The sequence below is a fragment of the Hesperophylax consimilis genome, chromosome 15 (genome assembly GCF_061612785.1).
Source record: "Hesperophylax consimilis isolate HC1 chromosome 15, BYU_Hcon_1.0, whole genome shotgun sequence".
Taxonomy (NCBI): Eukaryota; Metazoa; Arthropoda; class Insecta; order Trichoptera; family Limnephilidae; genus Hesperophylax; species Hesperophylax consimilis.
In genome coordinates this window covers 7037608-7051623 of record NC_142850.1, presented here as the reverse complement: position 1 = coordinate 7051623, position 14016 = coordinate 7037608, and the positions used below count along the sequence as shown (strand labels likewise).

The window sequence follows — 14016 nt, the reverse complement described above, 5'->3', positions numbered from 1 at the left end:
ACAGCCTCCATCCCCCACGCCTGACGCTTCCGCCCACAAAACGCCACCACCGCAGCACCGGTCCGAATCAAGGGATGCTTGCTTAGCCGCGCGGATGAGGAACTTGACAAGTCAAATAAAGTACTTAGATAACTTTTATACGCATTTCATTAAACGTGAATATTATTTTAACTAACTAACTAACATTCTTGTTTAAATAAACGTACTCGCTTATGCGTGGTGACGTTTCTCTTGGACACCCGTTGAAACCTCGTTAGGAATATTTTCCATTGACGACCACCGTGGTAAGGCTCTCGACTAGCAAACTGGAGGTCACGTGTTCAAATCCCGGCGTGCGTAAGTAAATTTTATTTTATTATTTTTTTTGGTAAACTTATGTTTAAGACAAGATTTTTTATGCATAGCACAAAGGGTAACAATTATTTTTCAAAGCAATAATTATTCGCCTGAAACACTCATCCACATTGAAAAATCTCCTAATAAAAGATACATGACGCCAACGGGACATGAACCCGTGTCCTTTCGATTTCCGGTCGACAGCTCTGACCACTGAGCTATGGCGGTTTATCTCTTATCCGCGAAATAATTCAATATATACTTTTTTTGGATTTCTTTGGCATTCACTATGTAACAATTTCTAGACATTTTTTTTTTAATGAGTTTTTATTATTCACAATGTACATTTGTTACATATAAATTTTTTTTATATAAAATTAGCGACCGGTTTCGACACGTCCGTGTCATTAACTAGCTATTTTAAAACTAAATTTTTTAAGTGCAGAAATGTGGGGTTTTATTTAGTTTGGTTCTTTGGTGGGAGGGATTTGAGGGAGGGGGAGGGGGTTGAGAGGGAAATGGAGGTAGGAGTCAACATAACGGGGAACATTGTCAATAGAGGTGATTTGCAAGGTGCTATTATTTTATTTACTATATTAATGCTTGAATTATTTTTTTTGTTGATTTCTAATGTTTCTAATGCGCACAAATTAAAATATTTATTAATGTTAGAAAGTTTAAACTTAGTTTTAAAAAACAATATATACTAGTGTTTCATTCAACAATTACTGCTTGTTACATTTTTCACCTGAAACAACCAACTTTATTTATATGAAAAAGGCATTGTAAGTGCTAACTCTCTCACTAGAACAACTCTCACGTCCCGTTGGCGTCATGTATCTTTTATTAGGAGATTTTTCAATGTGGATGAGTGTTTCAGGTTAATAATTATTGCATATAAAATAAATTTTATTTTATCAATTTTTCAAAAGTTACTTAATAATATATAGTATATTTGCGGCACATTCCAATGTGGAAGATACTCTTAGTATCGCCCTGATGTAAGACGACTATTCAGAATAGAAACATTGCTTGAAATGGCTTTGGCCATGTTTGATGACCAGATCTAAGTAACCGAGTACTTCCCCACTTTTATCTTCCACATCACCTACCCCTCGCCATAACCTTCAGCCTACAACATAGGTACCCCAATTGGGGAGGGGATGTCATAGTCTCACTGGCTCAGGACAATTGGGAGCAGTTGGGACTCCTGCTCGGATTCACATAAATTTAATGATTTTTTGTTCTTTTTTATGTGAACACAGCACAATAGTGCCAAACGCTCGCAGCCAGATAGACTTCGGCCTTATCAATTGGGGTATGTTGTGAGGCTAAATGTAGTAGGGAGGGAAAGACGATGGGGAAGAGGAAGATGGGTAGTACATGGGTTTTCAGATCCAAAATCAAACACGGTTGAAGCTACTTCAAGCAACATTTCAATTCTGGGTGGTGGGTCTTTCGCCAAAGCGACACAGAAAGAATATTTCACTCTGGAATTCCACTCACTAATTAAATAAAATGTATTTATGCACGTCTGGATTTGAACTCGTGGCTTCTGGATTCGTAGGTAAGGATCTTAACCTATCTGTCTATTTTCCGGATGCTCGAATTGTGAATATAACTTAAAACCCATCGATAGGTCCTTGAATTGACGATCATAGATTGGGTAGGAATTCACTTGTTATACTCGAATAAAGTATTGTAACATGTACAGGGTTTTACAATAAGAGGTGTTATTTTGATATTCAATCGTAAAAGATCAATGGTTTCATTGCTTTTGTGGCACGTAGCGCCGTCGTGTTGAAATTAAACGTTTTCCAGATCAATACCATCTAATTTCGGCCATAAAAAATCATTAATCATCTCTCGATAGCGCAATCCATTCACCGTAACTGTTGCTCCAGCCTCATTTTCGAAAAAGTAAGGTCCAATGACTCCGCCGTACCATAAATCGCAGCAAACAGTCACACGTTGAGGATAAGGAGGCTATTCAACAATAATTCTTGGGTTTTCTGAGCCCCAGATGCGACAATTTTGCTTGTTGACGAAGACGAGGTGGAAATGGGCCTCATCACTCAAGATGATTTGCATTTGATTCACTCAAGTGAATTTTAATAATTTCAATGCATTGTTTAAGCGTGTATCGTTCCATTTTTATTAATGGCGTAGTTTTTACTTGTCAAATGTCAAAAATGACAGCTTTAAAAGTAACATCTACCGAAATAGCGGGCTATTCAAAATAACACCTCTTATTGGAAAACCCTGTATTTAAATTTACTTGCACGCTTTACCTACTTCGGAAAGTATCTCAGTTAGTACATATTCTAGGCAATATTATCAAATGGAAAAATTCCCCGCATTTTCTTTCGCATAGACTGGTACTTATGCAAGATAAGTAAGCTTTCTTCTAATTTAATTCTTAAATCTACTTGGCCCAGACCCAAATTAGTTTTTAAGAAACTGGCCGAGAAGAATATTTGGCCTTCTGACAAAATTATATCGTTATTAGATACCTACCCAACGAGCTCAAATGTTTTTTACACGCATTTTTCTTCACTGAATCATAATTAATTAATTAATAATGATGACGAATAAATTTTATAAAGGATTCGTTGACTCATTGTGTTTCAGATAGTGTGTCTACAATCATTTGTTTAAAATCCGGGTCCTAGATAGTCCACTCTGCCAGTGCGGCATGGAAAATGAGACTCTTGATCATGTATTCTTTAATTGTAAAAATCATTCATCTTTCAAAGGCATTTATCGTTTACTTATAAAAATCACCCACCTTATTTACTTTCTCTCAACAATTCTCGCATTTTCTCAGTTCTATACAAGTTCATAGACTTGAATGACTTCAATATTTGAGATTTTCTATTCCCGTATAGATTTCCCATAAAATTATAACCATCTCCCTTAACTTTAACGGCACATAGCACTCTTTTTAGGGTGAATTGCCTAATACAAAAAAATAATAATAATACATTTGTACATATATAATTTTGTATTTTTAATGTCATCTATTTTTCGGTATGTTATTCGGAAATAGTTAGCTTGAAAATTGCTGAGGTGTGACATCTAGCGAGGTAATGTAAAACGATCTAGTGACCATTTAATTTAAGGTTACATATCCGCTATCCGTTATCCGTGAATTTTATTGCTAGTTCTATATTGAATTCATAGATGTCTCGCATTCTCAAATTATTCTAAGCAAAATTTTTGTGAAGAACTCATAAATGTCTCATAGAAATCGTTGTATTTCCCTTACTGTCGTGGTGAGAAGTATTATCTAAACGGGTTTAGAAAGAGAAAACACCACACCTTAGATTTCATTGTAGAAGATAACCACACAAGCATTAAAATGTGCACTTTTGAAAGCAAAGGTTCATGAAGTTTAATTTTTTTTTTAATTGTTTTTCTATGAAACTAGAAAAAGTAAGATGACATTAACGTTTGTAATAAATTTGTCTAATTAAAGGCTTGTTTTTAATATATATTTTTACTAGTAATTTTAGTTACAAACAACGTAAGGTGAGCCAGTTTTATTTTTTTTTTATGTTCGCATTTAAAATTGGAATATATCAAAAATTACAAAATACGCATTGAAAGCGTATTTTATCATCTTTCAAAGGCAGTTTTAAGTTTTAGAATTCGTTGAGAAATTTTCAATTTATATAGAGTTTATAGCAAAGCGGAAATACTCCGACCTTCTGTCAAAATATGGCACAGGACTGACGAGTACGAATGACCTGGTAGTCCTAGTCATTGGAATTTAGGCCAATTTGTGTTGAATATTACAGTATTATTACTGCACCCGGCGTATGTCGATTACTTACCGACCCGTGAGGGAGCAGTTTAACATAGGATGAAATAGCATACATTTTCATGTTTTAAAATTATTTCTTTAACGGATAATCAATTTTATTGGCCTATCTCGGGTCTAGGAGTCGAAATCTTATGTAAATTTGCGACCTTAGTTTCATGCATTAATTTTAAGAAACCAAATTAGTTTCTCAATTCTGCTAAGCGGGATTCTGATTTTGTGTCATAAACTAATGATAAATATGTTTACACTTGAAACTAGCAGTTCAACTAATGTCATCAAACATCTTGTGAGCAATTAGTTGCGGAATGTATGGCCGGCATTATAATGAAGACTTCACGACATCTTTTTTTTGGCAAATTCCCTACTCTTTAGCGTAGTGAAATGAATACAATATGCACTAATGTAGTTTCGTAATGTAAACTAAGCCTATTATTTTTTTGTGTGCCTGTCATAATAAGAACAGAAAAATTGTTTCAACCAAAATATATTTATAAATTAAAAACATTAACAATTTTATACAAAACACAATAACTTTAATTAAATTCACAGATAATAGAAACAATGGTCGAGCTACGACCAAACTGCACGGACTGTCAAAACAGCAATGCAATGAAAGTTGTGCGTTTTATTTTGCCGCGGAATGGTCATGTATTCAACAATGATTTATGATCCAATGTTTCTCTTATTTACGAACAACATCAACCAAATAATATAATACTGATGGCTTAGATCAAAGACTTATGATCAGGAGTTGCTTCATAAAAGCACTTATACAAGACAAATGCTGTGTCGGCCGCATCGACTCCTCTTTGACTCTTGCACAGTTCAATAATGACTCTAACAGCGATGGGATTGGTGTCCTTGGGCAGTTTGGCGAGAAGGACGTCTTCCTTGAGATGGCCTTTGTTGTTGACCAGCTGGGCCCTCTTTAGGAAACAGAAGACGAACTTCTTTAGGAGCGGGTCGTCGGAGAAATGACCTTTCCGAGCGCTTTGCACCACGGCTGGGTCCACCTTGGTTTCATCGAGGCACACGATATTATGCTGCTTTACTTTTGCCTTTTGTTCAGGTGATAGTTCTAAGGCCTGTAAAAAAAATGCATATTAGGTGACAAATTCGTAATAATATATACCTACGTATTTTAAGGAAAGGAGTGCGTTTTCTTGCAACATTATTTGTTGTAGTGCTTGACATCTATTGAATATAGAATGTAGAAAACGGGCATATTTTGTGATCCAAAAGTTTGACCATTCTTTGCTTAAATTTCAAATTAAGAAATTCGGACTCTCAGCACAAATTCAAAATCAAATTTTAATGGCGAATACGATGTCAGGCAGTGTAAGATAGACAGAGTACCCAAGAGTCAAAAGGTATTTACTAAGTCATTGCTGACATTGGTTCCCATTCAAATCTACATGGGAGGCATTTCTATTAGAAAGTGTAAATTACATATTCAGTATCGACAACGTTTTTGAATGAAAAGGAGCGTATTTTGGGCATTTTAAAATGATTTTCATGTAATGTATATCATTTTCCTTTTTGTCTCCCGTCGAAGGAGACAAACGCATGTTATTTCGGTTCGATAAGCAATGGAATGTCGTAATTCTAATTTAACTATTTAAAATTTGACAAGACGGCAATTGTCTATTCCATATTTTCCGAATCAAATATCGGGCATAGCCGGGTAATATCACTAATAACAGTGGCATGTAAATGAAAAAACGTTTTAAAAAAATAGTTTAAAAAAAAAAAAAAAAAATCTGACGATAACTAAATTTTTTAAATATTTTAATGTTTGAAACTGTTATTTCGTGGTGGAATTCCATTATAAATATATATAAAGAACACAATTTTAAACTTTTTTCCACTTGTTTTTTATTTGACCGTGACCGGTTTCAGCCTGTTAGGGCCATCTTCAGACTGGTACAATTTTTGTCTTAAACTAGGGTTTATATACATAGGCAAATTACATTGAGGGGAGGGGTTAACATAGTAGGTTGATTTGAATTATGAGGGGTTTTTCGTGAAATATGATATTTCCCAAATAAGTATTGTTATTAAAATCAAATGAATTTATCTGTAGAACTATGATAATTATGCCTATTAGGACTATCAATTTAAGGATTTACCCAACATATATTTCACGAAAAACCCTTCATAATTCAAATCAACCTACTATGTTAACCCCTCCCCTCAATGTAATTTGCCTATGTATATAAACCCTAGTTTAAGATAAAAATTGTACCAGTCTGAAGATGGCCCTAACAGGCTGAAACCGGTCACGGTCAAATAAAAAACAAGTGGAAAAAAGTTTAAAATTGTGTTCTTTATATATATTTAAATTTTTTTAGTTTTAATTTCGCAATGTTTTCAACGGCTGTTCAACCTCTATGGAGAATCTGCATACCACTGACAAATAGGTATTATAATCTCTCACAATTTTAAGTACTTCTTCCAAAATTAGGTTTGGTTGACAAAATCACGTTACCGAATTTATTGAATACTAGCTGTACCCCACCACGCGATGCTGCAGCTCAGTCTGTCTGTGCAGATAGAGAAATAATGGCGCGTGTTGCTTTTACATCCAACAGATGGCGCTGTTTTTCAAAAAAGTATATAGTGCTGCCATTAATTAGTAAATAATTGTATCGCTAATGTTTGAAGTATTATTATAATAGATTACCGATAATATATTATTATAATTGCAATTATATAAAATAATAAATCAAGGGGTTATTATTTATTGGTTAACGCCAGCGTGTCTCTGGAGAACATGCGAGCATTCTAATATGATCCTTGTTAGAATAATTTGCGATGCGATTTTGAACATAATGCTTCAAAAAATGTATGACTAACAAAATCAATCTCGTTTGGGCTAGTTAAACTTCAGGTTCCACTAATATTTTTCTGCACATAGCACTCTTTTTAGGGTGAATTGCCTAATACAAAAAAAAATAAAATATTTTTCTGTTTTATCCTTGGACCTTCAATAGGTTAATGCACAATACAAACACGTAGACAAATATATTATCAATACTAAGCAATGTTACACGAATCAATCCGTTGTAATATATTCAACAAGAACAATTAACAATTAATAATCATTAAATTACTTGTGTACTTACATGTAATTAGAATTACAGTGGAAGTGGTTAACTAAGTAACTATTTAATTTAATAAAGGACTTATTTATCAACTTATATACCAGCAATTATAACGGTTCTGGTCATAGATTGCGAATCATTGATTTTCACAATATTTCACGTTTCCAGGATATGAAAAATGATATTAATCCTTTGTTTTTCGCCATTCTTATTTTTTTTACATTAACTTCACACTGGAGGCATGGAAGTAATTAATTTCCTCCAGGTCCCACGTCATCTTTGGGGATGCTGTGTGGTAGTTCCATTTGAGGAGAAGAAGAAGTGACCAATCTTGAAGGAGGGAGGAAACACAGTGGCCGGAAAATTGTTCGACCGCCGAGATTTTGATCTCAAGAACGACTCGTTCTCATGTGAAAAATTTCCGTTCCCGACTATGCCCCGGTGCCGAAGAGGTCAACTTCGCTAGTTCCTCGGAGCATCTTCCATTGAAATAACGATAGAACAGTGACAGAATTCTCACCTGACGTCTGTGCTCTAAGAATGCAACCCGTTTGTTATGATAGGGAAGACATGTTGCAATATGAATCATTGCAATAAACTTGCAATGATTTTATAACCATTATTTTATATGATGTTTTTATTTTATTAGGTATTGTGTTTCCATTTTAATTACTACGTTTTACTAGCTAGGAGATTGTTTTTTTACAACCGTAATATGACCCATCAACAATGAAAACTGGACTTTGATATTTTATATTTATAGGACTGCAAATGTTTAAAGTAAATATTTTGTTGTTATAAGCAATAAAGATTACTCAGTGTGTACGCAATATACACGGTGTACTGAAACTTGTAACAAGCTGTTAACTGATGAATCTACTTCACATCGGGAGTCGATTTTGTGGTAGGTACTTATAACTTTTATTTATTTTAGCTTTCGATTTTAAATAAATCAAGTCAGAAGTTGAAATTTTTTAGGTCAAATTTTAAAAGAGTTTCTAAGGGGTTAATATTAGATGTTTAGTGTATTTAGTTGTTTAGGTAGAATTATTTTTAGTTCCCAAATACCGTGTGTATCTCAATGATTCACAATACTTTTTCAATGCTTTCAGAAGGCGAAAGAAGTGTAATGCTTAAAAATAAAAATAAATATTATCACGGAGAAATGAAAAAAATAAAAGAAAACAGAATATTATTATAAGCAATGATAGTGAGGTTCGATAGCATTACAGGAAGCAAGCTGGAGTTTGCTAGTGATGTATTGACCAAACTACATAAATATTTAAATACGTTCGAACAAATCCAGAAAATAATCTTCAGGTATATCCATATTCGGAAGCATGGAACTTATCTGCGGTATATGCACTAAGTGACTTACTTGAGGCAACAAGGCAAGAAATGCAGCCTGGAAAGTTGTGCAAATCTTGCAATTCTTAGTTTTAATATAATGCATAACTTTATTAATATCTTAGAATGATATGGCTTATGTGTGCCTGGAAACTATAGGCGTAGTCGTCACCAAGATACCACACGATAGAACAGATGTTCTAGCGCAGCTTAGCATGATAATAGGGATGGTGCTATTAAATGAATTTTCAAAATAGTAGATATATATAAATTAGTCGTTTTAACCTTAAAACTTATCTTCTCAAATGTTTTCTAACAAAATTAACATGAAAAATCTTGTACTACAAATTATGAATGCTTAAACTGTTTAACAATAATTTCTAAATAGTATAAAACAAAGTAGCTCTCCGCGTATGTCTGTTTGTGCGTTTAGTTCTCCTAAACTAGCAGTTTTTAATGCTGCGGCAAGAATGATTTTTGGTGAATCTAAGTATTGCCGTATAACCCCACTTCTAAGGGATCGCCTCCACTGGCTTCGATGCCCTGAAAGAATAGAGTTTAAGATCTGCTTAATGACCTTCAAAGCATTGCAAGGAATGGCGCCAGCATATATATCGGAACTATGTATCCGACAAAACTTAAGCAATAGACAGCTTACTCTAAGGTCAGCAGATCTAGATGTTAGTAATCGTCTAATCGAACTTTCTAGGTCAAATCTAGCTGTTTACTATGATCGTTCTTTTAGTGTAACAAGCCCTCTCATCTGGTATAGACTTCCCTCAGCTCTTACTAATCTCCAGAATTTGGCTGAATTTAAACGAGCTTTAAAAACAAAATTATTTAAAAAATCTTACCATTTATAAATTTTAACTTCTTTTCAATATTTTATAATGAGCCATATTCTAAAACTTCCGGTAATTGTTTGGTTTCGGTTGTCTCCTTATTGTACCTTTTTAAAGTGTCTGCTAAGAAAATTCTCATTTCTGAGCACAAACTGCCTCCTGTTTTATGTTATGTTTTAGTTTTAATATTCGTGTTTTGTCCTGTCCTACTGTAATTGTTATTCTAAGTTTTGTCATCACTTTATATAAACAGTGTATTTAGTGTTATAATATTAGATCTGTATTGGGTAAGGCACACTGTAGGAATAATTTTAAGAACCATTAATACTGAATTACCTTTTTTTTAAAGTTTGTTATACGAGTAGTTAAGCGCACTTGAAGTGAAATGACACTAAACTGCGCTATATAAATTCCATGTTATTATTATTATTATTATAACAGACTTTGACAGTGTTTTCACTATTAGTTAGAGAATTTCTTCAGGAAGGTTTACATATATGAAACAGGCATATTAATTTATAGAAAGTAGAGAAATTATTAATTTAATTATTTATTATTAATTTATAGAAAGTAGAGAAAAATCGAGCCACGCCGGGCATATGTCAGCTTTTTAAAATAAATAAATAAATTTCTGAAAAACAGTGTTAAAACTAGCGCAAATTCGGTGGTAAACCTGATATTATCTGAACTGAAATTACAAATGATTTATTACTTTCAGAATGGATCGTATGTATTAGCGCGATTAAAATGACTTATTTAAGGCTACCATAAAAATGGACAAAATCCTGGGTAAGTACTTTTGTTGGATGAAAAAATTCATATAATTCACACCAAGCGATTGAAGATCAAGATCAACAGAAAAAAACTGTTTATCGACCTTGATTTTGGCGCGAGTCATGTAATCACTTTGAACATTATTTTGTGCAAATACAATCTATGCTGCGACAAAGGCTGCGACATAAAAACACTTAAGGCGATAAAGACTAAGAAATACTACGAGTAAGCATCAGATTTTATTTTTCTAGACGATGAATTATTAACTTCCCGAGGTATCCAATTACAAAACATAGACCGTAAGTCCGTCCATTACGCCGCTATGCAAATAATAATGTTTTTACACGACTTCAGCACTTATGTCGTTATGATTCTAACTTTATTTTAGAGATTTGAGAGGCGAATTCAACCGCATATTATATTCTGGCTTTATTGTCTCGTCTTAAGTAGGTATCATTTTACGAAAAATATTTTTTTGAATCGAAACAACAGTTAATGGTTTTTATATTTTAAAAAATCTATTGTTGTTACAATTTGCCAAACATCATCATAACATAATGTTCTAATGCTTTTATTTAAATCACCATTTTAGTTATTGTGTAAGTAAGTAAAAAATCTAAAAGATTTAAAAAATACTTGAAGATATACATTTTTTATGTGAATCCCGCACAAGAGTCCCAAAAGCTACCAACCGTATGCAGACTATGGCATCCCCAATTGGGGTATGTTGTGAGGCTGAAGGTAGTTGTAAAAGAAAGGAGATGGGGAAGACGAAGGTGAGGGAGTACCTGGCTATTCAGATCTGGTCACCACACACAGCTAAAGCCATTTCAAGCAACGTTTCAATTCTGAATGGAGGTCTTATATCAGGGCGATACTGAGAGTATCTTCCACTCTGGAACGTGCCGCAAGTATACTTTATTTTATTTTAAATGAATGAATTGTGAAATAACACGAATTAAACAAATAAAAATTATTTGCGCATGCCGGGATTTGAACCTGCGACGTATGGTTTGCTAGTTGAGAGCCTTACCCCTCGACTACAAAGGCCGTCCTCAGTTAAGCTGGGAAAACACTACTTGGGGGATTTTGCGACCTTGAATAGAGTGGAGATGAGAATGATATGGGAATAGAATGGATGGAAAAGACCTGGCCATTCGGGTATATACAATAGTTAAATCCATTTAAAGCAATTTTTTCACCCTGGTGAGGAATTTCCAGTCAGAACTCACTGCGAGTGTACATTTGTAATAATTAAAAATATTTTTAAGAATTCTGTTCTCTTGGTATGCAAATTCTTAGTCGAAGTATGATTCTGTTTATATGACCGGAGGAAATAGGGTCAAATTAGCTTAGTGGTATAGCAAAGCCCCGGCCTTGTCTTCAATGATCAAATATTATTTTAATTATGTGGGTGAAATAACCCAAATAAAAATACACGGGGTGTTAAAGGACGTACTTAACTAACTTTAAGCAGTGATTCCTGACATTATTTGGAGTAAAAAGTGGATCCGAATGAAGAATAACACAGAAATATTTTTTCAACTAAAATTTTTAAAATCAGTTGTAGATGGACAGTTAGGGTTGAGGTTCCTTGGGAGATTGCTCAGCTGTATGACAATATGTGAAAGAAGAAAAAATATTTTTTGAAAAAAAAAAACATAAAAAATTTCTCAGAAGACTAAAGTGTCTTCGACATTTTTTTACTCCAAATAATATCAGGAATCACAGGTTAAAGCAAATTAATTACGTCCCTTAACACCCTGTGTATAATAAATTTAGAGTGAGTGGAACCTTGAACATTTCTAGAAGCTCATCGCTGTTCCATGGATGTAAATTAATATTGATAATTTTTATGAAATCAAATAATTTATATACTTTTTAAACTTACATGAATAGCCACAATCACAGACAGAACGAAAATAAGAACACACTTCATTTTGATGAATTAATATTTTACTGCCGACAGAGATCTCGGATTTGCAATGATATACCTTCAGAAGAGTACGTCGGTTTTTATACCATTTCTCAATGTCGTCTTCAATCAAAGTCGCAACTTCTGATATAGATATTTACAAGTAATCTATAGATATTTGCATTGGGAATACAAAGATAGACAACTTTATTCGCTTTTCAACATTTTGTCATAAACCTTTGACTTCTTCAGTGGAGTGCTGTTCCCTCTCAATTAAGAGGAAAAACTTAGTATTTCTAGGTACAAAGGTGGTCTTATTCTTAAATTAATTGTTGAATCAATATCAGCATTAATCACTCGCCACCAATCACGTTTCTTCATATTGCACATTGTATTTAATGCAAAGAGCAGAGGTTAGATTACTAATGGAAAAAATTGCTGTGCAAATTTTGTAGTATTTTTGGCTGGAAATATTTAGTTAGGTCATTAAATTTTTGTGTGTTTCACGTCAAGCTAAGAACGTTTACATCTTCTTTGATAATTGCGAAAACGCTTTGTGGCATCATTTGAAATTAAATGAAAAATAATAAATCAACCCGTAAAAAATTTTTTTTTTACTGTAATAGGTTCATCTATTTTTATAAATACATAATATTGATGTTCAAATATTTTTTTGGTTTGACTGAGAATTGAATCTGTCTCCCCAGTGACTAAGTCAACTGCGCCAAATCATAATTGAGCCAAATCTCAATTGGGTAGGACTGACATTTATTTAGTATATTAACTGCTGTAATTTCATCCAATTTGAAAGAAATGGATACATACATGTCAGCATGTGTATGCGTGATTGCCACCAAAATTTGATATTATATTAAGTTGTCGTCGATAGAAATTCTATTTTGATGAATCTACAACTTGGAATTTTATCGTTACATTCTGAACACAAAACTGGTTTTAACTTAAGAGTCAATCCTTGTGCGAGTTCCGAACTTTAATTTAAACTACGCCCAGGACACGAAAGTAGTATCCTCTGATTTTTGCAGCACGTCGTCTGCAACAAGAATTTTGGAACTGCACTTCAAACACGAGAATGTTTTTCTTATGAATTTTGTCGGCAGATGAATCCACAATTGTAATTTTATCTGTAAGTGAGTCCCCAGTTTAGTTTTACCATCATTATTTATTTTTACACATTATTATATTAAAAATAATAAATTAAACAGAACTGTCGGACCCATAGACATATGAATATTAGTAGACCTGCCCTAAGTGATTAAAAGCGTATTATCCCCACTCCCCATACCGGTTCCATTGAGCCGGCTGGGCTCGCGTACGGCCTCAAGTGATATTTGAAAACGTGACGTCATCATTCTTGTGCGAACTATGGTCCAGGCATCATCGGTTCATTTTACGAAATAACACGGCAAAATGTTTACTTGTACTATGAAAACTGGTAAAAATAGATGCGAAAAAAGAGAATAAACCCAATTGTCGTATTACATTCCATATATAAGCATTATTTTATTTTATTTTAAGCATATTCACATCGTATAATATGAATCAGTTGTTACTATCACATCGAGAAACGTCTGGACGCGAAACACAAAGCTGGTTGGTTGCTGGGAAGTAAATTATGAACATTTATAAAAGTGTCTTAACTAAATACTCTGAACTAACTATGACTCTGAATATAGAAGCTGCCTTACTTTGCCGAATTTGGACTTCGCAAATTTGTTCATAACGTGGCGAGTAATTTGCGCTCCCATGTAAAAATGTCTATTCATTCAAAGCAGATTTTACTTTTAAGAAGTAAATGGTGATATTATAATGCGAGATGCCTATTTACTGTCAGATTGATTTATTGACGAATCA

The 14016-nt window shown here is 33.7% G+C and overlaps 1 protein-coding gene across 1 annotated transcript; it reads right to left on the bottom strand.

The window, feature by feature from the left end:
- Positions 1 to 4869: 4869 nt before the first annotated feature.
- Positions 4870 to 12207, bottom strand: LOC149417248 (general odorant-binding protein 56d-like). The gene is made up of 2 exons (XM_089640176.1): positions 12121 to 12207; positions 4870 to 5247 (listed from the first exon to the last, which is right to left on the bottom strand). The coding sequence occupies exons 1-2, from the start codon at positions 12166 to 12168 to the stop codon at positions 4888 to 4890; spliced, it is 408 nt and encodes a 135-aa protein (XP_089496302.1). The 5' UTR covers positions 12169 to 12207; the 3' UTR covers positions 4870 to 4887.
- Positions 12208 to 14016: the final 1809 nt, after the last annotated feature.